At 32.8% G+C, this 27,328-nt stretch overlaps 2 protein-coding genes across 2 annotated transcripts in view; one reads left to right on the forward strand and one right to left on the reverse strand.

Annotated features, from left to right (window-relative positions):
* The window catches only part of LOC114338513 (plexin-B), a 462,796-nt gene that overhangs the window by 14,052 nt on the left and 421,416 nt on the right, over positions 1-27,328 (forward strand). The gene's annotated exons all lie outside the window — the stretch shown is intronic.
* Positions 17,137-18,990, reverse strand: LOC126878667 (uncharacterized). The gene is made up of 3 exons (XM_050641512.1): positions 18,629-18,990; positions 18,349-18,471; positions 17,137-17,456 (listed from the first exon to the last, which is right to left on the reverse strand). The coding sequence occupies exons 1-3, from the start codon at positions 18,662-18,664 to the stop codon at positions 17,307-17,309; spliced, it is 309 nt and encodes a 102-aa protein (XP_050497469.1). The 5' UTR covers positions 18,665-18,990; the 3' UTR covers positions 17,137-17,306.

Genomic DNA, 27,328 nt, shown 5'->3' on the forward strand with positions numbered 1-27,328 from the left:
TATCATCATCATCATCAAGTGGCTCGACAATCTGTTGTGGATCTTAGCCTGCACTCCTGTCGATTCCTGGCAACTTCAACCACAGTGGCGTGCGGTGACTTTTTCGAAAGGGGAAGCGATTCAATAAGGATATAAAAATATTTTCTTAATGGTCGAAGGTCGAGCAACTTTCCACCTGATAACACTCTGATGCGCAGGGGCTCTCTATCAGCAAAGTACTTAATTATGTGAGACGTCCTGCGTACAAGGACTCACACACTAAATCCGTGACGCGTGAATGCGTGAGGCACTCTATTCCCGCTATTTCTAGTGACTAGTGACTTATCATTGATCTGTATTGCTAGCTCGGGCCTTGAGTCCTCGCGCTGGGCTTGCTTTTCTAAAGAAGAATCATATTTAAAAAAAAATATACTCCGAGGCATTTTCCACAACACACAACTTTCACTAAAATGACACTTATTTATACTCGAGGTCTATTCTCCTATCAACTTCTGATAATTGTTGAATGCAGTCTTATGGATAATAGGGCTAACTTTCAAAGTCTGTCTTCGCTTGTTGAATTTCTTTTAAACTCTTAATTTGAAACTTTTAATGCATCTTAATACTGCAAAACTTCGTTCAACTGATGCACTTGTGGCTGGGATAGTTAGTAGTACTAATTCACACAATTGATAGAAACCAATACAGAAGTTTTTACTTCTGTATTGGTTTTTTAATTCACACAACTTGACCACTTCACACAGCGACTTGTTTAAACCAGTAGTTATAAAGAAATCCCAGATTTCTGGGTATTTCTTTATCATTCATGTCAGTTGTTTCATAAATGATACTTAACTGAGAATGCAAAGCTGGGATATCAAAAAATTTTCATTATTTAATCGTAATGACATAAATTCCTCTGTGGGAAATTTTGATGAATTATAATTAGAAATATTAAGATTATATATAATTCTACAAATTTTAAATCGTTAAAATTTTGAAAGCTAGAATTCATTTGTTGTAGAATATTATCAAAAGGTCTCTTTGTTTCCTCTGTTTTATCTGTCTCTCTGTCTCCGAAATTATCAATCTTCATTATTTTTCTTTCATGTTCAAACCCCATATGTTCAGTTTTATCCCAAATATTTTTAAACTGCTCTCGTTTTTTTAATTATCGTATTAATAAAGTCATAAATTTGTCTTATACAAAATGCAATACCATTTGATTTCTGTAAAATGTCAAATAAAAGATCAGTAAAAGGAAATATCTCTGAAAAAAATTTAAATCGAAATATTCTTTAAGCGAATGTATGTAATACCTAAGCACCCCTTAGCAGCAGTAACAGTCGGAGCATCTCACTTTCGGGAAGGCGATACGACGAGCGCTTCCATGACATACCAAAATTCGCGCGACTAGTGGCTGCGGTCATTGAACCCTGACCAATTTTAAAAGGGACAACTACATGACAAGCGGCGATTTTGAGATGCGCTTCTGCCAGGAGTGGACCAAATAGTTGAATTGTGTGCATATTGAGTTCGGTCGTACGCGATTAATTTTTAATATTTTTCAATGCCTATTGGCTAGGTAATATGTAGATTATTTGGATTAGGGAAAAAATTTTATTATTAAATATTAATTAATAATATATTTTCTTATATCGACGAATAAATAGGGAAGCGGCGCTTCCCCCGCTTCCATGGACCGCACGCCTCTGTCCCTCCATCGTCTGAGTCTTAGAATCTTTAGGTCTTCTTCCACATCATCTTCTTCGTAGTCTTCCTGTACTTCCTGTGCCCTCTGGTCTTGAAAATGTTAATTTCTTCGTGTATTTCTAATCTGACATCCTAGCAATGTGTCCAGCTCATCTAAGTCTCTGCGCTTTAACGAATTTCACAATATCTGGATCGGTGTATAACTGATACAGTTCTAAGTTGTATCTTCGACGCCATAGCCCATTTTCATTTACTGCCCCAAAAATCTTTCTAAGAATTTTTCTCTCAAAAATACCAAGAAGTCTTTCATCATTGTGAGATAAGGTCCACGTTTCAGCCCCATATATCAAAACCGGTCTCATTAAGGTATATATTGCGCTTTACTGCATGTTTTATATTTTTATTTTTTAAATGTTCCTGGAGACCGTGAACAGCTCTGTTTGCTACTGCTATGCGTCTTTTTATTTCGTCGCTTGTCGTGTTTGTTGAGTTTACTAGCGATCCAAGATATGTGAATTCTTTGACTTGCTCAATGGTATGGTTGTTGATTTGAATTCTCTGTTGGATATTTAGGGAGTATTTAGAAACCAACATATTTGGTTTTTACCTCGTTTACCACAAGTCCTAATTCACTTGCCGTGTCCGCAAGCATTGTAAAACACTGCGCAATATAAAACACTCCACTTCTGCCCACTATAACTATATCGTCAGCGAATGTAGAGTTTTCTCCTTCAATTCTAACGCACGAGCTTACGTTTTGCATTGTTAGGTCAACTTGACTAACTTAGGTGGGATCCCAAAGTCTATCATTGCATTATATCATCATCATCATGACCATCATCTTGGTGCTACTTAGAGGACCTCGACCTTCTCAAGCTTTCTACGCCATTCTGTTCTGTCCCTTGCTTGCATTTTCCACTTGCCGACTCCGATCTTCTCGGCATCTTGTGTTACCCCGTCCATCCACCTCAACTTTGGTGTAACCCGTCTTCTCATTCCCACGGGTTGAGCTGTTAGAATTTTTTTTATCATGTTCGATTCAAGGTCCCGGGCTACATGTCATGCCCATTGCAGGCGGTTTCGCTGAATTACAGTGATAATATCTTTTCCACCAAACGTATGCTTGTAGATATTCTGCAGTTCAAAGTTATATCTACGCCTCCATATTCCGTTCTCACAGACTGCTCCGAATATCTTGCGTAGCACTTTTCTTTCAAAAATCGATAGAGCGGTTTCATCTGTTTTAGTTAGCGTCCATGCCTCTGATCCATATGTGAGAACGGGGACTATCAATGTTCTATACAGCCTTATACGAGTTTTTTGAGACAGACGTTTGTTAGATAAGTACATACTTCGATAGACATGACAAAACCTGTTTGCAATTATTATTCGCCTTTTTATTTCCTCAGATGTGTTATTACATTGCATTATATAATGCAGTTATTTTAACACTGCCATAGGCTGCTTTGAAGTTAACGAAGAGATGGGATGAAATTTGGTAGGTTTTAAGAGGTAGGTATTGCGCATTTTTTGACATACAATTAAGAATTTTATATTCTCCATTGGCGCGCCTACACGGGTATGCACGGGTATTTTAGAGCAATAAATAAATCGTCAGTTGTAAGGAAAATTTCAACACCCCTATCTTGGAAACAAAGTATTTGCGGACATACGTTTATAAAACAAACTGCCATTTCTTTTTTACCCATTAAAGTTGGTCGCACACCCTGTATTGATGAAAAACATGGCTAGTTGTTAAAGTTCCCAACTTTTTTATTATCCAACATAAGCGAATGAATCAAAAAAACATTATGTTAAGAAAACCAAAACCCTAGGCTATAGTTGAGTTTTAATTTACAGTATTTTATAAATATTCCATAGGGTTTGGTGAACTTTGAGAAAAAAGCACAGTTTGATTGGTACACCCGATATACAAAGGCAATTTACCTGTCTAGCAACAATATTATTACAGCGTTGTTAAACTATAAGGCTATAACATATTAAAATAATCACTAAAATCGGACAACAGGTTTAAGAAATTCGAGAGATCAAAACGAACCATTTTTAAGGTGGTGCGTTAATTTCTTGGCGAAGTGTATATGTTATGTTATACAGTATGTCCCTGTAAGTTGTATCCATATGGAAAACTTTTTTATTATTAATTTTACGAAAAAAAGTTATTCTTTATAAAAAGTTCTGCATGGTCCAAAACCCAAGATTCAACCATCAGATATCAAATTTTATAAATGTTATATGAGGTATGTCAAAAAGTTTGAATTTCACTCAAGGGTTGGAATTGTTGTTTGGAAGTTGTTTGGAATTAAAAACTATTCTAATATGCAATTACATCCTTCTAATTGAAAAAAAATTTTTGAAAAATTGTGGATAACTAACATTTTCAGTTATTTCAATTCTGAGAACTCTTTTATTATTAATTTTACGAAAAAAGTGACTCTTAATAAAAAGTTCTGGATGGTCTAAAACCTAAAATACAACCATCTTGTATCAAATCATCAATTTTATACGAGGTATGTAAAAAAAAGATAAGTTTAGATCAAAAGTAAAGTACCTCTATAGTTCAAAATATTTCAATTAGAGGGATGTAATTACATACTGAAACATAGTTTTAAATTCTAAATAACTTTTCATAATAAAAATTTTCGATATTGTGAAAAATAAACATATTTTACTCTTGAGCGAAATTCATATTTTTTAACATACCTCGTATAAAATTGATAAAATTTGACATAAGGTGGTTTTATTTTAGGTTTTAGACTATGCAGAACTTTTTATTAAGAATTACTTTTTTTCGTAAAATTAATAATAGAAGAGTTACTTATCTGAATTGAAATAACTGAAAATAATGTTAGTTCTCCATAATTTTCCAAAAAAAAATTTTTCAATTAGAAGGATGTAATTGCATACTAGAATATAGTTTTTAATTCCAAACAACTTTTCTTAATAGCAATTTTCAATATTGTCAAAAATAAAGCTACTTTACTCTTGAGTAAAATTCAAACTTTTTGACATACCTCGTATAATATTCAAAAAATTTTATATTTGATGGTTAAATCATAGGTTTCGGACCATGCAGAGATTTTTATGAAGAATAACTTTTTTTCGTAAAGTGAATAATAAAAAAGTTTTCCATATGGATACAACTTACAGGGACATACTGTATATATATATATATATATATATATATATATATATATATGTTACACTTGAAGTTTCCGCGGGAGCTATATGTGCTTTCTGTTGTTTTCCGGGTTTGACTCCGCGTTGAATTCCGTATTCAACGCGGAGTCAAACCCGGAAAACAACAGAAAGGATATATATATATATATATATATATATATATATATATATATATATATATATATATATATTCATATTCCCAGTCCGAAGTAGTGGATGTGTGAATTATTCGTAAGGGGATTTTTCCGCATTCTCTATTTCATTTGTTTGTTTTCGTACGAGTGGTCGTCCAAACCAGTAACTTTGGATCTTTTGATCACTGAGTGTGTTTCAAAGATCTACATCTTTTGTTTATATATATATATATATATATATATATATATATATATATATATATATATATATATATATATATATATATATATATATATATGAAAGGAAACGGCAATTGCATTTTATTTCACTTCGACCACCACCGATATTCTACACGACGTGTTTCGAGCTCATGTCAAGCTCTCGTCAGGAACATCTAGGTGGATGGTCGAGGTGCAAGAAAATGCTTTTGGCCTTTCTGGTAATAATAAAATAACCAGACTTCAGTACACTTGGTACGACATCTATATTAATTAAACGAAAAGATTTCTCTGGTATACAGAAGAAATCTTTTCCGTAGCGGACGCGAAAATGTAAATTTCAAAGTCTTCATAAAAGACGATGAACGACAAAAGACACCTCTTTGTGTCACAGATTTGTCTACAAAGCCACGTTATTCGCTACACATTCGTCAATAACGGAGAAGAACCGTGATATGAAAGGAAACGGCAATTGCATTTTATTTCACTTCGACCACCACCGATATTCTACACGACGTGTTTCGAGCTCATGTCAAGCTCTCGTCAGGAACATCTAGGTGGATGGTCGAGGTGCAAGAAAATGCTTTTGGCCTTTCTGGTAATAATAAAATAACCAGACTTCAGTACACTTGGTACGACATCTATATTAATTAAACGAAAAGATTTCTCTGGTATACAGAAGAAATCTTTTCCGTAGCGGACGCGAAAATGTAAATTTCAAAGTCTTCATAAAAGACGATGAACGACAAAAGACACCTCTTTGTGTCACAGATTTGTCTACAAAGCCACGTTATTCGCTACACATTCGTCAATAACGGAGAAGAACCGTGATATGAAAGGAAACGGCAATTGCATTTTATTTCACTTCGACCACCACCGATATTCTACACGACGTGTTTCGAGCTCATGTCAAGCTCTCCAGAAGTGTACTGAAGTCTGGTTATTTTATTATTACCAGAAAGGCCAAAAGCATTTTCTTGCACCTCGACCATCCACCTAGATGTTCCTGACGAGAGCTTGACATGAGCTCGAAACACGTCGTGTAGAATATCGGTGGTGGTCGAAGTGAAATAAAATGCAATTGCCGTTTCCTTTCATATCACGGTTCTTCTCCGTTATTGACGAATGTGTAGCGAATAACGTGGCTTTGTAGACAAATCTGTGACACAAAGAGGTGTCTTTTGTCGTTCATCGTCTTTTATGAAGACTTTGAAATTTACATTTTCGCGTCCGCTACGGAAAAGATTTCTTCTGTATACCAGAGAAATCTTTTCGTTTAATTAATATAGATGTCGTACCAAGTGTACTGAAGTCTGGTTATTTTATTATTACCAGAAAGGCCAAAAGCATTTTCTTGCACCTCGACCATCCACCTAGATGTTCCTGACGAGAGCTTGACATGAGCTCGAAACACGTCGTGTAGAATATCGGTGGTGGTCGAAGTGAAATAAAATGCAATTGCCGTTTCCTTTCATATCACGGTTCTTCTCCGTTATTGACGAATGTGTAGCGAATAACGTGGCTTTGTAGACAAATCTGTGACACAAAGAGGTGTCTTTTGTCGTTCATCGTCTTTTATGAAGACTTTGAAATTTACATTTTCGCGTCCGCTACGGAAAAGATTTCTTCTGTATACCAGAGAAATCTTTTCGTTTAATTAATATATATATATATATATATATATATATATATATATATATATATATATATATATATATATATATAGTGGCTAAACACCCCTTTAGGGGTTACGGCGCTTACGCTCTCTAGATCTATGGTTTGAGGTAGATCAGTCCTCATGTTCGTTATTTAATTTTCTCGGTTATTTTTCTCCACTCTTTCCTGTCTCTGGTTTTTTCTTTCCAATGTCGTATGCCCGCCTTGTTGAGATCACTTACTACTTCTTGTAACCATGTGGATCTTGTCTTCTTTTGCCAGTTGGTGCCCATTCCAATATTGAGAATATCGTCGTAGTTGATCCGGATCTCCATATGTGTCCTAGCCATTTTGCTCTTTGCTGTTTTATTTTACACACTATATCCTCCTTAATTTCTTCCAGTAGGTCAAGGTTTGTTCTTTGTCTAAATTCATTGTCACTTATTTTTATTGGTCCTAGTATTGCTCTTAGTATTTTTCTTTCTTGTATTCTAAGGTTTTCCTCTTGTTTTTTGTCATGCTAAGAGTTTCGGCTGCATACATCATCGTCGGTCGAATTATTGTTTTGTATACTTTCATTTTTGATTTCTTACTCAATAACTTATTTTTAAGTAATTTTTTATTTGCATGGAAGCTCTTATTTGCTGTAATAATCCTTTCTTTGATTTCGGTTTCTCTTTCTCCATTGTTCGTTATTAATATTCCTAAATATTTAAAATTTTCGACTTCTTCAAAAGTGTATTCTCCTACTCTAACCTTTCTCTTATCAAAGTTTTTGTCAAATCTCATTATTTTGGTTTTTTCTTGGTTTATTTTTAATCCCATTACTTTTCCTTCTGTTACCATTTCGTTTAACATTCGTTCCAGACATTGTTTTTCTATTTTTTGTTATTAGCACAATATCATCAGCGTATGCTATTATTTGTCCTTCTCTCGTTCGGAGAGTGCCTTTGTTGATCTTCCTGACGATGTATTCTAGGGCAAGATTAAACAGAGTTGCTGATAATGAATCTCCTTGTCTCACCCCTTTATTGATGACAAATTCTTCTGTGTTGCCTACTTGAGTTTTTATACTAACTACAGCCCTACTCATTGTCATTTGTATTAATCTTCTTAATTTATTTTGTATTCCCATTTCTTTCAGAGCTACCATTAATTTTGATCTTTTTATTGTATCAAATGCTTGCTGAAAATCTATAAAAAGCAGTTCAATTTCTATTTTATATCCATGAGCTTTTTCCGAGATACCGTATGTATGGCATCTGTTGTAGACTTTCCCTTAACAAATCCCCATTGATAGTGTTCTATGATATTCGTGGTAGCTTCGGTCAGTCTTCGTTGCATTAAGGCCGATGCCACATTATGCGTTTTGACCGGATGCGTTTCCGACGCATCCAGTGAAAACGCATAGTGTGACAGGTCGGTCCGGTTGCGTTGGAAGCGGATGCGTTTTGAGTCATCGGTACCCGCTTACTACCTGCACCAGACTAAACGCATAGTGTGACAGGTCGGTCCGGTTGCGTTGGAGGCGGATGCGTTTTGAGTCATCGGTACGCGCTTACTACCTGCACCAGACTAAACGCATAGTGTGACAGGTCGGTCCGGTTGCGTTGGAAACGGATGCGTTTTCACCGCATCCGTTCAAAACGCATAATGTGGCATCGGCCTAAGGCGGACATGATTTTATATGCTGTGTTTAATAGCGTCAGTCCTCTGTAGTTATTACACATCTGTTGATCTCCTTTTTTATGAATCGTGATAATTTGTCCTTTGTACCATTCTTCCGGCATTTTTTCTTCGTCCCATATGTCTTTTATTAAATTGTATAATTTATCTTTTAATTCTTCACCACCATATTTTATAAGCTCCATATTGATACAGTCCGATCCTGAGGCTTTACCATTACAGCTGCTATTAATAATTTCCTCAACTTCCTCTTTTGTTGGTATTTCTAGCTGGTTTCCTAACATCATTGTCTCTTCTTCTATGTTTTCATTTAGGTCTTGATCTTCTGGTTCTGTTTATAATTCTTTAAAATAGTTAGTCCAAATTTCTTTATACTCTTCATCGTTTTCTGATACTTTTCCATTTTTATCTTTTATGCCTTTTATCTTTCCTTTAAAGGTTTTGTTCTGCTCACTAATTTTCTTATAGAATTCTTTTGTGTTTCTGTTCTTACTTTCTTTTTCTATTTCTTTTATCTTATCATCCAACCAGTCACGTCTAATTTTCCTTATTTTTTTCTTACATTCATGTCTTATTTTATTGTATTCTTCCCTATAATCCTGTCTATTTGTTCTTATCCACATTTGTCTCATTTCTACCTTCTTTTTTAGCATCTTATGGCATTCTTCGTTATACCATTCTTGTCTTTTTTGTTTCTTTTTATCCCTGTGTGTACAGCCGCTGTTTCATTTATACATACATTTTTTTTATATTTCTCCATTCTGTTTCTATATCCTTTGTAGGTTTAGATTGTTCTTTCAGTTTTTTGTTCATGTCATCAGCATACTTAATCCTTATGTCTGGAGCATTCAGTTTTTCTGTGCCATTTATTTTTTGTTGTGTTTTTTAGAGTTCTTTTGACTTTTTGTCTTACCTTTGCAGTCACCATAAAATGGTCTGTCTGCATGTGCACCTCTGTAGGTTCTCACGTCTGTTACCGATGTTTGCTTCCTTCTTGTAATCAGTATATGGTCTATTTGTGACTATGTTTTTTGGTCTGGGGAAATCCACGTCACTTTATGGTATTTAGGATGTTCGAATTTTGTACTAACGATAATCATATTGGTACTAGCTGCTAGGTTACATAATCGTTGACCATTGTCATTAGTTTTTTCGTGTATTGTGTGCTTACCTGCTACTTGGTTAATGTAGTCTTCCTTACCTATTTGGGCATTAAAATCTCCCATTACCAGTATTGTGTCTTCTCTAGGTAAATTCTTCATTTCTCGTTCGAGTTCCTCATACAATTTGTCTTTTTCCTTCGCAGCAGCACTTTCAGTTGGGGCATATTATACGTTTATGATTGATATATTAAATGGTTTGGCGTTAATTCTCAGGTAAGCCATACGTTCATTTATTGGTTTAAATTGCATAATGTTAGTTTTTATTTTTCCCATAATTATGAAAGCAACTCCATATTGACCTTGTTTTTCATGTCCCGAGTACTGTAGTGTGTAGTTTTTTCTATTTATTTCTCCTTGACCTGCCCATCTAATTTTTTGAATCACTGCAATATCAATTTGGTATCTTTCTAGTTCTGAGACGATCTCCTGCATTTTCCTGGTTCAAGCATTGTTCTGATGTTCCACGTACTTATTTTTAGTTGATCACATTTTTTCGTTTTTTATTATATTTTTTTCTGTTCTTATATTTTATTTTATCTAATCTGTTCAGGTCCTTTTCCTTTGCCATTTTCGTGTCCGTTTTTTGTGTTGTATCCGATATTTGTTTTTATCAGTTTTTTGGCGTGTCTTGGTTTGCCCTTTCCAGTTCATTCTTCTCTTGTTCCATTTCCATATAGTCCCGTCAATACTTAATTTTTGATAACCTACTCTAGTGTTCTTACCGTTTTCTTTTTGAAATTTTGCAATTTTCCGTATTTCTTGTTGTATTTTCATCTCTTCTTGCGTTAGATCGTTATTGATGTATGTATATTTCCGGCTTTGATTTCCTTAGTTTGTTTTTGTTCTTCATAATTTTTATTTTTTCATTTTTGTTTTTTAGTTTTACAAGACATGTTTTGTCCCCTATTTTATAAGTTTCTTCTATTTCTACTTTAATACCTAATTCTCTTTCCACGAAATTTGCCATAACCTCGTTGACTACATTTGGGTTATTTGTATCCATCGGTAGACCCTGGACAATAACATTGTTAGCTTTTCTCTCTTTCTCGAACTGTTCTACATTCATTTTCACTATCTTTAGTTCCTGTTTCATTTCATCATTTTCTTTTTTTAGTTGTTGGTTACTTTGTTTGAATTCATTTATTTCTTTTTTTAATTCTCTTAGGTCATTTCTATATTCTCGTTGTTCTTCTTTTATTCTTTTTACCTCCGTTGTAAATGTATTCTAGGGTTCATTATTGTACTTCCTTCTTATTATCATAGGCTCTTATTGATTGCGTTCAAAACGAAAGTAGGTACTGTACTTAATGATAGGCATATTATTATTTTTTATTAAAAGAGAGTTTTAACAAAATCTGTTTAATCCGAAAAATTCAGTAGTCTGAAATGGGTTCGGTCCCAATTATTTCAGATTACCAGAACTCCACTGTGTTTTTAAACTTTTTGATGCCATATAAATATTGGAGGTTTTTTTGGTATGTTCTGCTGTTCTACTCTTTCAGTTGTTCGGTGGCTATCAGTGTTTAATAGTGAACTATATTGATACACATTCCTGATGTTAATTTATAGTGAACCTACTGTGTACCTAGATTTTCTATTACTGCTACCATTGGCTTTGTGTACAACAGATCCTAGTATGCTATTGCCACTATATAATTTATTTTAGTACTAGTTTAAACTTTTAGCTGCTATCCTCTTTCTTTTTTTGTAGACATGACTGTCTGTGTTTCAATGTGCCTCTAGTAAGTCGTCGTTCCATCGTTTTCGTGGTCTTCCCACTGATCGTCTTCCTATTGGGGAACCATCTCTCTGTCAGGACAGAGAGAGAGACTTAAAGACTTACCACTCTATTTGTTATCATTCGACTTGTGGTCATTCCATTCTACTCTTCTGTTCTTGCCCAGTTATTAATGTTCTCCAACTTGCATATCCGTCATATATCTGTACTTCTAGCTCTGTGCCATAGTGTCTTAGGACGCGTCTATAGTGCACGCTGGTTTCTGAGTCAGAAAGTTGATGCTGAGTTGGTGTAGCTAAATCCTTTGTATTTAAATGGGACTGTCCAAAGTGCGCCAGCACGCCTGACAACTAAATACGAATGATAATTAGCACACCAACTCAGCGCTTGCTGTCTGACTCGGAAACCAGCGTGCTATGAACGTGCCCTTACCATCGTTGAATCGGAAATATTCAGGGTGTAGACGCACTTTACACTTCTTACTTACATAAATAAAGCGAATCAAAGAATAGGAGTAGACAATGTAGACCCTATAACTATAAAGGAACTGCAAGAAGCTATTGCAGAAATGAAAAACGGAAAAGCACCAGGGTATGACAGAATAACCAGTGAAATGATAAAAAAAATGGGACAAAATGCAACAGAGCTGTTATTAAAAATATTTAATGCAGTTTGGAGAGAAGAACAGATACCGATGAAGAAGGCACAGATGGTGCCGATTTATAAAAAGGGCGATAGAACAGATTGCAACAATTACAGAGGAATAACACTGTTAAGCACTGCCATGAAAATATACGAAAATATACTGAACAAAAAAATAATCGGAAAAATTGACAGCACACTAGAGGAATCACAAAGCGGTTTCAGAAAAGGCAGAAGCACCCAGGATCATATATTTACAATCAAGCAAATAATAGAAAAATATCAGCAACAGGAGAAAAAAAGTATATGGCTTAAGTACATAGATCTTGAAAAGGCTTTTGACACGGTACCAAGGCAAAAATGGGAAATATTAGAGAAGAGAGGTTTATGTAACAAAATGATAAGGGTAATTAAGAACGTTTACAACAACAATGTGAATTATATCATCAGCCAAAACGAGAACATCAAAACCATTTACAACGAACGAGGGACTGAGACAAGGAGAAGGATTAAGTCCAACACTGTATATAATTTACATGGATGAGATAATTAAATAATGTAAAGTAAAAGTGACAAAATGCATGTGGGTAATAGAAATTTAAGAAGAGTAGACATTTTAGAAGGATCATTCGCCGATAACGTCGTCATATTGGCCGAAAATGAGAAACAACTACAAAGAAATATAGAAATATGGAATGAAACACTAAAAAAATATGGAATGACAGTTAATAAAAATAAAACAAAAGTTATGGTCATGAGGGAAAAGAAAGAAGAAGAAAAGATAAACATAAAAATAGAAGAAGTAAATATAGAACAAGCACGAACATTCCAATACTTAGGAATATAATTAGAAGACAATGGAAGACAGGAAACAGAAATTAATAATAGAATTCAAAAAACAATGAACCTATACCATGCAATGAGCAATAAATTCATAAATAAAAAAAAAATAACATGAAAAACAAAAATTAATATGTTCAAGTCAATATATAGACCTGTATTAACCTTTGGTTGCGAGTCATGGGTACTAACAGAACGACAAAAGAGTAAAATACAGGCAATAGAAATGAAATACCTTAGACGACTTTGATGAGTTACCAAAAGAGATAGACTACGGAACACTCAAATACGAGAAGATTTGGAAATCGAGTCAACGTTAGAATTTATAGAGAGAAGACAACTCAGTTGGTGGGGTCATCTTCAGAGAATGGACCAGACAAAACCGGTGAAAGAAATTTGGCAGGCAAAAACGCAAAGAAGAAAGGTAGACCACGACAAACATGGGATAGAACACTAGGCAAAATAATCGAGAAAAGGGGAACAACGTGAATAGAAGCAAGGACGCTGGCCCGAAATAAGAAGGAATGGGTCAAATTTGTACATATGTATAGCAGTTATTAGTTAAATTTAAGATTAAGTTGTTTTTGTATGGTATGTATATGATGTAACATAATGTAATGCATAATGTAATGTATTTTTGAAAATATATACTTACATAAATAGCATTACTTTTATATATCCTACATTTTTTTTCTTGTGCTATTATCGTCTCTTTTTATAATATGGTCAATATTGTCGAATCTAGTTTCATCTGGTCATTTATCGACTATTCTTTTTATTTTTTTCATAAATGACATTTTAGAAATCTTTGAAAATTGTGTTATTTTGTTGTATGCTGATGATTTGAAAATTTTTAGAATTATTAAGGATGTTAGAGACTGTGTAAAAATGCAAAAAGATGTAAACAATTTCTCACAATGGTGTACAAAGAATGACCTTTCACTAAATATCGATAAATGTAAAATAATGCACTTTTTTAGAAACTCACAACCTATCTGTTTAATTTATTCTATAAATAATATATTTCTGGAACCAACAAACACTTTCAAATATTTAGGTGTATTTTTGGATCCCACTTTATGTTTCAAAAATCACTATAGTTTTATTTGTAATAAAGCTTTTAAATTACTTGGATTTTTGAAAAGAACCTGTCAGAATTCAATAATGTTGATTGTTTTAAAAGTGTGTATTGTTCTATGGTTAGATCAGTTCTGGAATATTCCAGTAGTATTTGGTCTCCTTTATATAAATGTCATATTGAAAGCATTGAGAAAGTTCAGAAAACATTTCTACGCTTTGTAGGCTATAAATTAGGGATTTCTTCAGAAGATATAGTGTATTGTGACATTTTAAAATTACCTAATATACCAACATTAGAAAATCGTCGTTTAATGCTAGGTTTGGTTTTTCTTTTCAAGATTGTAAACGGAATGATAGATTCGCCTCAAATTTTGCAGAGAATAGGTCTTAGGGTTCCTCAGAGGTACACAAGATCTAAGGACGTTTTTCACTTAGAATTCCAACAAACAAACTATTGTCTAAATAGACCTATAAGACGAATGTGTCAATCTGGAAATGGTTTAGACTTTTTTCTAGCTCTCTGAATAGTTTTCGAAAAAAGCTGAAAAAATATTTTTAAAATACAATGTAGGTTGTCACTGTAAACTGTCATTTAGGTATCTATTCTATTCATTTGCCTTGTGTAAATTGTATGTAATTACTATTGAGTTCTAAAACTGTTAATATGATATGAATTGTTTAATAATTGTAATTATTGTAATTGGTATAACCGTAAATAAACTATTTATTTATTTAAAACAAATTTAGATCTACATCCATTTACTGAGTTTGACACTGATGTAGTGGTTTCTTTACTATTCTATATTTTAGTAAGTTAAGAACCAATATCGAAAGAAACTCCAGTTAGGAAATTTTAGAATCATTCTCAACTTAAAATTTTATATCTATGTTGGCTCATGCTTTCTCTTATAGTACTCATGCTTCTTTATCCTCATCCTTCGACCAATACATATCAACTTGAGGCAGAGTGTGATAACCAGATAATATACATATGCCAATCAATTTTTTTAAATCTATGTCATTCATTTCAAAATTCCGACCGTTATTCTGCAATGCATAAATATTTTTTTGTAAAATATTGTATGCTCTCAACTACTTCTCTATCAAAAAAGAGTGAAAAAACTTCAGTAGACGAATTGCCTCCATGTGTAGCTTTTATATTTTCTAAATATCGATCAGACTGCTGTTGAATATCGATCAGACATGTTGAATTACTGCTGAGTACGAAGCAGTATCTGGTTTTACCCAACTTTGGATTTATTATTTTTCAATTATGTATTTTTGCCTGGTTCTTTCTTTGGACGTTTTGATTTGTGGTTCAGAGGAATATCATAATTAGAATCGTTAGAATTCCCATTTATTTGCATTTTATATGTACCTGCAATATTCGTTTTTATTCTTTCTTCACAAACAATATTATCATCAACGTCTTCTACATCAGAAATTTTATCTGTTTCTCATGGCACATAAACCACATCAAGTGAGTCAGCATTTTTACAATCTGAGTCGTCTTCTAACAAAGCCATTAACCCTTTAGTCGTTAGTACCCTCTTTATTTCATATTTCGCGAATTTACTGAAAGAAACAAAAAAAAATGCACTACTATACACGCCTCCACATGATAATAATTTAGCTTAAGTCATTTTAATTTATATGGAATGTAAAACAAATAAACACAAGGAAGCTGTCAAACTGATTTAAGATAAAAAGAAAACAAATATAACCTTTACAGCACATAGAAATTCTATAAATAGAGAATGAAGCACGAAAAAAATATAGTATGGTTTCGGCCAAAGGTGCACCAGATATGCATCCATCGTATTAACATACAATTATAGGCCTTATTTTTAAGAATAAGTGAATAAGTTTTAGAATAATAAAAATTTGAAAAAACATAATGAATTATGTTTATAATTAGTTTTGAAAAAAAAATTGGGTATGAAGATCATGTAAAAGTATAATAATCCTAAAATATTTAAAAGATAATATTTTTGTTAAAAGAAAAATGATACTATATACCTCAATCTATTGAGATGATATTTAAACAAAAAAAAACATTTAAAAATTATCCCTGGGCCAAAAAAAATTGACAATAAAGGTTGCGTTTGCACCCTTTTGGCTGTAAATGGGTTAATTTTATTTACTGCCACCCTAAATAGCACGCTTGTATCAACACCATACCAACCTCTCAAGTTCTTTAACCATGAAGTTCTTCATCCTAGACTGCATTTGCCTGCTATTTTCCCTTGCATAATATTTTGTAGCAACCTATTTTTGGGACCTATTATTACATGTCCAAAATACTCCAGCTTACTCTTCTTGATGCTTTTTATAATCTCGGTAGTCTTACAGACATTCTAGTATTGTGGAGTTTTGAATCTTCTCCACCCAATAAACTTTTAAAATTCTTCTATAACACCACATTTCGAAAGTCTCAAGGTGATTTAGATCGATTTTGTTCACAGTCCAAGACTCGACACCATAAAGTAAGATCGAGAACATGTAGCAGCGAAGTAGGCGGATCCTCTATGATCTATGCCAATTTTAGGTATGTGTTACATAATACCTTGGACATCCTTGTAAAATCAGCTCTGGCCACAAACCTTGCTCCATATATTGTACTTAGGATTTTTCACTTGAACTTGAAACATTTAAGTAGTTTTTGGTCCTTCTGTGTAAGTAACTACGTTACTGCTACATATGTTAGCACTGGTCTCATTAGTGCTTTAGTGACGCTCACTTTAATTTTTCTGGGTAGTTTTGACGCTATCTGTCTTCTCAAGCCTTACACTTACTAGTAAGGACACTTTCTTTTCTCTAGTTTTATCCCTTCATGTGGATTATTTCTTTATTGGCCTATTCTGTTAATTTCTTCACTGATGTTATATTTTATCAAAAGCATGCCTAGGTATATGAAGGTGTCCATACCTTCTAGTGCTAAATTGTCAATTATTATTCTTCTAGGTATGGTTGCTTGACCTAGTACAACACATTTTTATTTTTTTTGGTTTTTGGCTCTTGTAACATTTACAGTTAGTCCCATTCTCTGAGCAGATGTCCTTAACGCTACCAAATTAAATTAAGAAAAGCTAATAAATCAGTATTTATTTATAACTCGAATAAACAATTTGGACGAACACACAAAAATAGAAATATTTATAATACATTAAACAATGTATGGAACAATAATGGGATGGATTTCCTGGAAGCTGGTGTCCTTCAATACAATGTCTACACCAGAACTGAGTCAGTCTTTCTTTATTCCTTCAGATCTTTTGTAGATTGGGCAGCACCTTCCTCTGCTACTGGCTGCTCAGTAGAGGCGTTTGCAGATGACATATCCTCTGTTTGGGTGGATGACTCAGATTCTGCAGGCCCCAGGTTTAAAGTGTAATTAAACGACATTTCCTAAAATATAAATATGATATATACTATTACTATACAGGGAAAGATTTTAGGAAAGCATTGCACTGAAATAGGTACTTCAAATGTCATGGCTGCACAATCTCAGGGATGAATTGAATTGCCTGTCTAACTACCTTTTTATAGCAGCTGTAAACAAAATACAAATACTCGTATGATGATTGTCAACCTTTTAAAGAAGATGGTACCTTAAGAAGAAGAAGAAGATATTATATTTGCCATTTAAAAGTGCTATCACCTATCTCTTAACATCTTGGCTGTGTTACGAGACAAATATACCTCATAATGCACTAACGGTTGGCTGCGTCAATTGTATTGTAACGCACTATGGCAAAGATTCACTACAGGACATATATGCCTCGTAACGCACTCAAGGTAAGTTTATAAATATCTGTAAATGCAGCCAATATGTTAAAACTTATTTAATACCAGCAAATTGTTCACTTTCTAGCATTACTGTACTAACTTTTGTTTGCGTGCAGTCGGTAGTCAAAATTATCACAGTACTTAAATAATTTAGATTGAGAGCATGACTCTAGTAAAATACAGTACTTTTTCCCACTAATACAGCTCCTTCCTACTGATTATATACAAAAACAAGATAACATAAAATATTTTTCGATAAAGTGTTTCATATTATTGAAAATAGATACTATAAAACATGCAAAGAACATTATTTATTAAGTTTACATGCTAAAGATCTACTTTAGAAAACTCTTGATGCCAACAATAATGTTTCTGCTTTGTAAGACATATTTTTATCGAAACTGTCAAATTGCACTTTTCGGGTTGACTCAAATTGACATTATAGAAATAAATTAAAAGCGAAATCATATTAAAAACTATGCTAAGTTATTAATAAATTGTAAAAACAAACCTGAGCTCCTCCAGTAGACTCAAGACTGTTCAAAAAAGTTTTTACTGCATCAGCGGCTCTAGACATCATACACAGTTGATTAACCTCAGTTTTTTCCTCCAATGGAGGAGGTATTAGGGAATCCTAAAAAAACATGTTATATGAGTATTATTCTACTTAACTGGCTGCAAATGTGGACATAATACTATCAAAAAACTTTAATAAATCAAAATACAAATCAATCTGTCATACCTTTACATATTTATATTATTAAAAAAAATTGACATTTTTCATTACTTACCACTGCTTTCATCAGAAAACTCTTGTCTTCAGCCATAGTATTGTTTAAATTGATTATTAACCTACTTACAATGTGTTAATAAACTTTAAATTCACAATTTTTTGCACAATATAAGCAGTAAGGTAAGCCACCAAACTTTGAGATTTGAAAATGCTAAATTGACAGTGACAAATTGAATGGGTGCCTTCTATGTTTTTACTGTCTTTTTACCCTTTAAGTTACTGAATACATATTACTGTTTATTATATTTATGTTTAAATATAATTATATTCATTATGTGTTTAAATAATAAATATAAAAGTATAATATTACTTATTATAAACAGATTGTGTGATTTTCTATAAAGATTCCCGAACACTGCCGAAACAGTTTCAGGTATTGAGTTTATTAAATTATTTTTAGAGAATAAATCACAAAATTTATAAATTGTAATAAATAATAATAGTCTAACAATAAAGCCTCGTTTTAAGCTGATATTTGAAATATTGTATATCCTACATGACTTTATACTTACTTATAATGCATTTAAACATTGTCTGTATTTCGATTCATATTTTTTCTGTAATTCTCGTTTAAAAATCTCATGTTTATTCAACAATAATTTTCAAATATGTCCTCCATCTTGATTGCGCTGTCAATTGTCAACCAGTGTTGCCACATTTTCAAAAACACATTCTTCTTTTTCATGTGCCTCATACTTTAAGGATAGTGGCGATCATCAAGGCCTGTTTTACTGTGATTATTATTTATACTCAAAGGCTGTATGACTCTATGCATTTTCTTGTATCGTTTCTGATATACATTTTCTTGTATCGTTTCTTGTACGTACATTTGTGCCCTGTATGACACTATGCAAGTTCTTGTATCGAAAATTGTATGAAATTCGGCACGTGATTGGTCGAAATTTTGTTTGTCACCCTGTGTCACGTTACATTGCAGGTAGGGATAGAAGCTTAGAGCATGGAAAATTTTTAAAAAATTTTCCATACTCTAAGGATAGAAGTCATAGAAGTTACAACCCATTCCGCGATGTTGCCAAATTTTTAATCAGGATCGGAATCCTAAACGCGGCAGATTTAAAAACATGTCATTACACGTTCTAAAAATTATTCAATATTTTGTCTATAATGTCCATATTTATTGACCCGTGTTGAGCTGCCCCCCCCCCCCCCCCACTTGCAAAAATTAAAAAACAAATAGCCCTGATTTATGAGCTATTTATGAGCTTTCATATTCCGCAAACTAAAAATTTTGAGCTCGTTCCAGTGAGCAGGAATTTAATACTTTAGTGGGGGGGGGGGGGGCTGAGACAGCCCCCCCTACTTAAAAATAGGAATATTGAATCGGTTTTTGCCGCAGAATTACGAGCTATTTATGAGCTCTTGAAATTATATAGTTTCGATTTTTGAGCTCATCCCCTTCACCCCCCAAACAACCCTTTAATTGATTTAACTTAAGAGAAAAATGCTGAGAAAACTTAAAATATATCGTATTGCGGATAGAATTCCTATAGCTTATATACTCTAAGAATAAACTATTAAATCACGTGCATTTCGATTATTGAGCTACAACCCCTTCGCAAGAAAACCACCCTATCTTCCCGGCTTAAGAGGAAGTTGTACTTAAAATGCATTAAATTAATTATTTGGCGACTACATATCATTTAATAATTTATAAGCTTCCAAATTACGCGCATTTAGATCAGTAAATTGCAATTTATTTTGTATAGTGCAGTCACTGAAGGTAAAAATCAACGATTACCTTCAATTTCGGTGAACCTTCATCGATTTTCACGAAAATTGGTCAGTGGTTAGAGGATACGTCAAGAAACAAAGGTGACATGGTACCACCTTGCACCTTTACCCTGAGGGTGGATACCGCCCCTTCCCGGGGGTGAAAATTATTTTATAAAAAATAACTGCACAAATCAATAAAAGAACAAATTAAGAGCAAAATTTATTAAAGATCAAAAATTTTAATTATTCGTGAAGAAAATGCATGTTTTGAAGCGGTTTTTCGTAAATCACTGAAAAACTGTAAGTTTTTACAAAAAAGTTAATAGTAGTTTAATTGGTATATCTTATATTCTAAGAATAAACTCTTAAATCACGCGCCTTTCGATTATAGAGCTACAACCCCTTCGCAAGAAAACTATCCCATATTCCCGGCTTAAGAGAGAGTTGTACTTAAAATAATTTAAATTAATTATTTGGCGACTACATATCGTTTAATAATTTATGAGCTCGCAAAATATACGCATCTCAATTATTGAATTGCCATTTTCTTTCTATAGTGCAGTCACTGAAGGTAAAAATCAACTATGACCTTCGATTTAGGTAAATCTCCATTCATTTTCACGAATTGACAATAACAACTTGCTGTTTTTGCCTGTGGTATATGTCACACCTTCTTGGGGGTGAAAATTACTTTATTAAAAATAACCCCACAAATCGAGAGAGGGACAAATTGTAAGCAAAATTTGTTATATAATGTTATTAAAATAAATCAATACTTTTTGAAAAAAATTCATACAGAAGTAAAAAAACTTCGAGATGTATTCTGGTATAAAATCGTTTATTTAAAAACTATCTAAAATGTCATGGATTGCAAAACGTTTTCGTTCTAATACAGAACATCTTTATTGCATTCTGCCGAGTAGTTTGAAACTAGCACACTGTATATAGTGGTAATCCCATAATATATGGTTTACATAATATAATTTGGTAAAATTTTATGACTACAAGTCGATGTTGATAGATATAATGGAACACATGCTAAAAGGGCACCATGTTTCCCTGCTCGAAGATGCTAGGTACTTGCCAATTCAATGGGTACAGACCAACAAAAAAATTAAAATATTTGATCTTTAATAACTCAAAAAGTATTGATTTATTTTAATAACATATTATAACAAATTTTGCTTAGAATTTGTCCCTCTCTTGATTTGTGGGGTTATTTTTAATAAAGTAATTTTCACCCCCGAGAAGGGGTGACATATACTCCCGGCTAAGTTGTTATTGTTAATTTTCTTTCTTGACATGTCCTCTATCCGCTCACCAATTTTCGTGAAAATGAATGGAGATTTACCGAAATCGAAGGTCATAGTTGATTTTTACCTTCAGTGACTGCACTATAGAAAGAAAATGGCAATTTAATAATTGAGATGCGTATATTAACTCTCTCTTAAGCCGGGAATATGGGATGGTTTTCTTGCGAAGGGGTTGTAGCTCAATAATTGAAAGGCGCGTGATTTAAGAGTTTATTCTTAGAATATAAGCTATACGAATTAAACTACTATTAACTTTTTTGTAAAAACTTAGTTTTTCAGTGATTTACGAAAAACCGCTTCAAAACATGCATTTTTGGTCTTTAATAACTTAAGTATTGACTTATTTTAATAACTTTATATAATAAATTTTGCTCTTAATTTGTTCTTTTATTGATTTGTGCAGTTACTTTTTATAAAATAATTTTCACCCCCGGGAAGCATCTAAACATTCCGTATATGTATTTGGAACCTAGGAGTTTTCTATTGGTTCGTTGCAGCACGCGGTCATATTTTAACCAATAGGCGGCGAGGTCCCAAACGCATATACGGAAGGTTATTCGGTTCCAAATTCATATACGGAATGTTAAATACATATTCGTACACCGAAAAAGATAAGTTTTTATTAGAGTCTGTTAAAAGGAGATTAATTTTAAAATACTTGTTTCTGTATTATTAAATAAAAATAAAACAATTTATAGTATTTGGGATGTTATTTGGTGCGAAATTCATATACGGTATATTAAATATTCGTAGAACAAAAAGACGATTTTTATTAAAGCCAATTAAAATGAGACTGGTTTTTAATAGTATATTATGCAACGAGAATTTAATAATGGTCATTATGAAGTGAGTATAAGGGATACGAAACGAGCCGCCTGGCGGCGAGTTTCGTATAGAGTACGAGATTCATAATGATAATTAAATGCAAGTTGTTTACACGATTTTTTCTATAATCATTCACAAAAAATATATTCAAATTTATTAATTTTGTAACGCAAACAAATTAAGTAGTTTGTCAGTCTGACAGTTTGTTTACATATTGAGAACTGTCAAAGAGTATGTATTTGATTCGCCATTGGTTACTGCGCGTGTGCCACCTTTATCGCAAATGTCATATAGCGATTCTATTGGTTAAAAATCTGTATCCTAATGAAAATATGTTTCATAAGTTCATTATGATACAGGTAGTGACATCATAATTGATGTATTATAGTATGAGAATAGAAAAATTATTGTTAATGTATTATTAAAGATCCACAAGGAAAAAGGTTTTCCTGTAGTTGGCTGTACACCATATAATACAAAAAAAACGAATAAAGTCCTTTATAAAAATTCTATATTTAAAATCCCTAAAAAGGGCTACATCACAGAACTAGTTTTCGATTGGTTGACCAATCATCATCAGTGCTTTCGTAAAATGAATATAACCGTATAAAATGGTGCAAAGGTTTTAAAATTTTGACTACGGTTAAAAAAAGTTGTACGTTATACTCACGTGATCTTACATGCTCAAAATATTTGTAATTATATAATATACAGGGTGTCTGCGTAACTTGGAACCATATGGGAAACTTTTTTAATATCAATTTTACGAAAAAAAAGTCATTCTTTATAAAGTGCTCTGAATAGTCTAAAACCTAAGATGCAATCATCAGATATCAAATTTTGTCAACAGTATACGAGGTATGTCAAAAAATATGAATTTCGCTCAAGAGCAAACTACCTTTATATTTCAAAATATCAAAAAATTTTATTATGAAAAGTTATTTGTAATTAAAAACCATATTCAAATATGCAATAACAGCCTTCTACTTGAAATAAAAAAATTTCTGAAATTTTCCTAAATTACCGATTCCGAACATCATTTTTATTTATTAGACATGTAATAACTCTTTTATTAATAATTTTAGGAAAAAAGTTATTCTTCATAAAAATCTGTGCATGGTCTAAACCTCAAGATGCAACCATCAGTTATCCAAGTTTGTTAATTTTATACGAGGTGTGTCAAATAATATGAATTTCTAAATTCTTCCTAAATTCATATTATTTAACACACCTCGTATAAAATTCACAAACTTGAATAACTGATGGTTGCATCTTGAGGTTTAGACCATGCACAGATTTTTATGAAGAATAACTTTTTTTCCTAAAATTATTAATAAAAGAGTTATTACATGTCTAATAAACAAAAATGATGTTCGGAATCGGTAATTTAGGAAAATTTCAGAAATTTTTTTTTCAAGTAGAAGGCTGTTATTGCATATTTGAATATGGTTTTTAATTACAAATAACTTTTCATAATAAAATTTTTTGATATTTTGAAATATAGTAGTTTGCTCTTGAGCGAAATTCATATTTTTTGACATACCTCTTATACTGTTGACAAAATTTGATATCTGATGATTGCATCTTAGGTTTTAGACTATGCAGAGCACTTTATAAAGAATGACTTTTTTTCGTAAAATTGATATTAAAAGAGTTTCCCATATGGTTCCAAGTTACGCAGACACCCTGTATGTAAATAAAATTTGTAATATTATATTTTGGTGGTTAGCATGGTAAGGTCACTTGAATATAAGCTACAACTTTTTTTAAACGTAGTCAAAATTTTAAAACCTTTGCATCATTTTATCAGGTTATATTCATTTTAGGAAAGCACTGATGATGATTGGTCAATCAATCTAAAACTAGTTCTGTGATGTAGCCATTTTTAGGGATTTTAAATATAGACTTTTTATAAAGGACTTTATTCGTTTTTTTGTATTATATGGTATACGGCCAACTACAGGAAAACCTTTTTCTTTGTGGATCTTTAATAATACATTAACAATAATTTTTCTATTCTCATACTATAATATTTCAATTATGATGTCACCATAGAAAAAAGTGTTGTGTGATTGGGTAGAATGCGATCTTACTCTTCAAAAAATATGTCACGTATTTCAGCGCCATTTCAGCACCTGGTTAATTGGAAGGATACTACAAATCTGGCCTCCACATAAGTGGTCTGTAGCTTCGACATGATAGGGGTGAAATTTTAAACGTTCTTGTTGTTGATTGGATAGGAAGAGTGGCGTAATCTAGCCTCCATGCTAGGTACATCATAGCCTCCATACGGTACTTCCAATTATTTTATTCAAGTGGATAATAAAGGTACAACACAAACTTTTGTTTCTTAATTATTTATTTATACAATAATGTGACATTTTACATAGAAATATGAGTATTTAATTTGGATTAAATATATGTTTACTTGTTGAATTTTCCCACCGTCTGCACACAACACCTGATCGGAGCCATTAGACCTAACAACAAAACGCGAAATAAAATGTGTATTTTAAAACTGTTGGATAAACAGTACCTACAATCAGAAAAACTCACCTTTAAAAAGGTACTCCATTACTAAATGAAAATATCAAAAAACACGACTGAATATCAGCTTTTTATGGTGACAAACACATGGAACTTGAAACACATAACCGACCTATAACCTATACACCATATGCCGACATATGCCATATAATGACTGAACACAGATAGCCAATCAGAGAGCGCAAGATTTGTCAAAAGTCATGTTCCACCAATCACGATGCCGACATCAGCGCCTCTGACAAATTGGAAGGAAAATAAATACGATTACATTTTTTTTATTAGAGTGCGTGGGGCATGGATGTCACTACCTGTATCATAATGAACTTCATTATGAAACATATTTTCATTAGGATACAGATTTTTAACCAATAGAATCGCGATATGACATTTGCGATAAAGGTGGCACACGCGCAGTAACCAATGGCGAATCAAATACATACTCTTTGACAGTTCTTAATATGTAAACAAACTGTCAGACTGACAAACTACTTAATTTGTTTGCGTTACAAAATTAATAAATTTGAATATATTTTTTGTGAATGATTATAGAAAAAATCGTGTAAACAACTTGCATTTAATTATCATTATGAATCTCGTACTCTATACGAAACTGGCCGCTAGGCGGCTCGTTTAGTATCCCTTATACTCGCTTCATAATGACCATCATTAAATGCTCGTTGCATAATATACTATTAAAAACCAGTCTCATTTTAATTGGCTTTAATAAAAATCGTCTTTTTGTTCTTCTTCTTCAGGTGCCATATCCGCTACGAGGTTGGCAATCATCATAGCTATTTTCATTTTTGAGGCAGTAGCTCTAAATAGTTGTTTTGAGCTGCATCCAAACCATTCTCTCTTTTTGTTCTACGAATATTTAACATACCGTATATGAATTTCGCACCAAATAACATTCCAAATACTATAATTGTTTTATTTTTATTTAATAATACAGTAACAAGTATTTTAAAATTAATCTCCTTTTAACAACTCTAATAAAAACTTATCTTCTTCGGTGTACGAATATTTAACATTCCGTATATGAATTTGGAACCGAATAACATTCCGTATATGCGTTTGGGACCTCGCCGCCTATTGGTTAAAATATGACCGCGTGCTGCAACGAACCAATAGAAAACTCCTAGGTTCCAAATACATATACGGAATGTTTAGATGCCCCCGGGAAGGGGCGGTATCCACCCTCAGGGTAAAGGCGCAAGGTGGTACCATGTCACCTTTGTTTCTTGACGTATCCTCTAACCACTGACCAATTTGTGAAAATCGATGAAGGTTCACCGAAACTGAAGGTAATCGTTGATTTTTACCTTCAGTGACTGCACTATACAAAATAAATTGCAATTTACTGATCTAAATGCTCGTAATTTGGAAGCATATAAATTATTTCTCTTAAGCCGGGAAGATAGGGTGGTTTTCTTGCGAAGGGGTTGTAGCTCAATAATCGAAATGCACGTGATTGAATAGTTTATTCTTAGAGTATATAAGCTATAGGAATTATATCCGCAATACGATATATTTTAAGTTTTCTCAGCATTTTTCTCTTAAGTTAAATCAATTAAAGGGTTGATTGGGGGTGAAGGGGATGAGCTCAAAAATCGAAACTATATAATTTCAAGAGCTCATAAATAGCTCGTAATTCTGCCGCAAAAACCCATTCAATATTCCTATTTTTAAGTAGTGGGACTCAGCCCGCCCCCCCCACTAAAGTATTAAATTCCTGCTCAGTGGAACGAGCTCAAAATTTTTAGTTTGCGGAATATGAAAGCTCGTAAATAGCTCATAAATCAGGGCTATTTGTTTTTTAATTTTTGGAAGTGGGAGGGGCAGCTCAACACGGGTTATTTATTGAATAATCCATTGAATTACTACATCCTAACACTTGCCTTTTGAATATCTTCTTCCTAAAAGTGAATCAAATGTATTTTTTCTAACTCGATAATTAATTACATAAAAAATAGAGGTATAATATAAGTACACATACAGTGAGGATCTAAATTATGGAATAAATTTATTTTCAAATTACAATTTTTTGCCATATATTTCATACTTGTGACGTCATCCATCTGAGCGTGGTGACGTAATCGATGATTTTTTAAATGGGAATAGGGGTCGTGTGGCACCTCATTTGAAAGGGTGTTCAATGCTCTATACAGTAATATAAACATGAATATCATTATTTATACAGGGTGGCCAAAATAATAATTTTTGAATTAAATTAATTGACGAAAAAAGAAGAATGTATGCAATTTATTTAACTCAAAATA

The sequence above is a fragment of the Diabrotica virgifera genome, chromosome 10 (genome assembly GCF_917563875.1).
Source record: "Diabrotica virgifera virgifera chromosome 10, PGI_DIABVI_V3a".
NCBI classification, from domain to species: Eukaryota; Metazoa; Arthropoda; class Insecta; order Coleoptera; family Chrysomelidae; genus Diabrotica; species Diabrotica virgifera.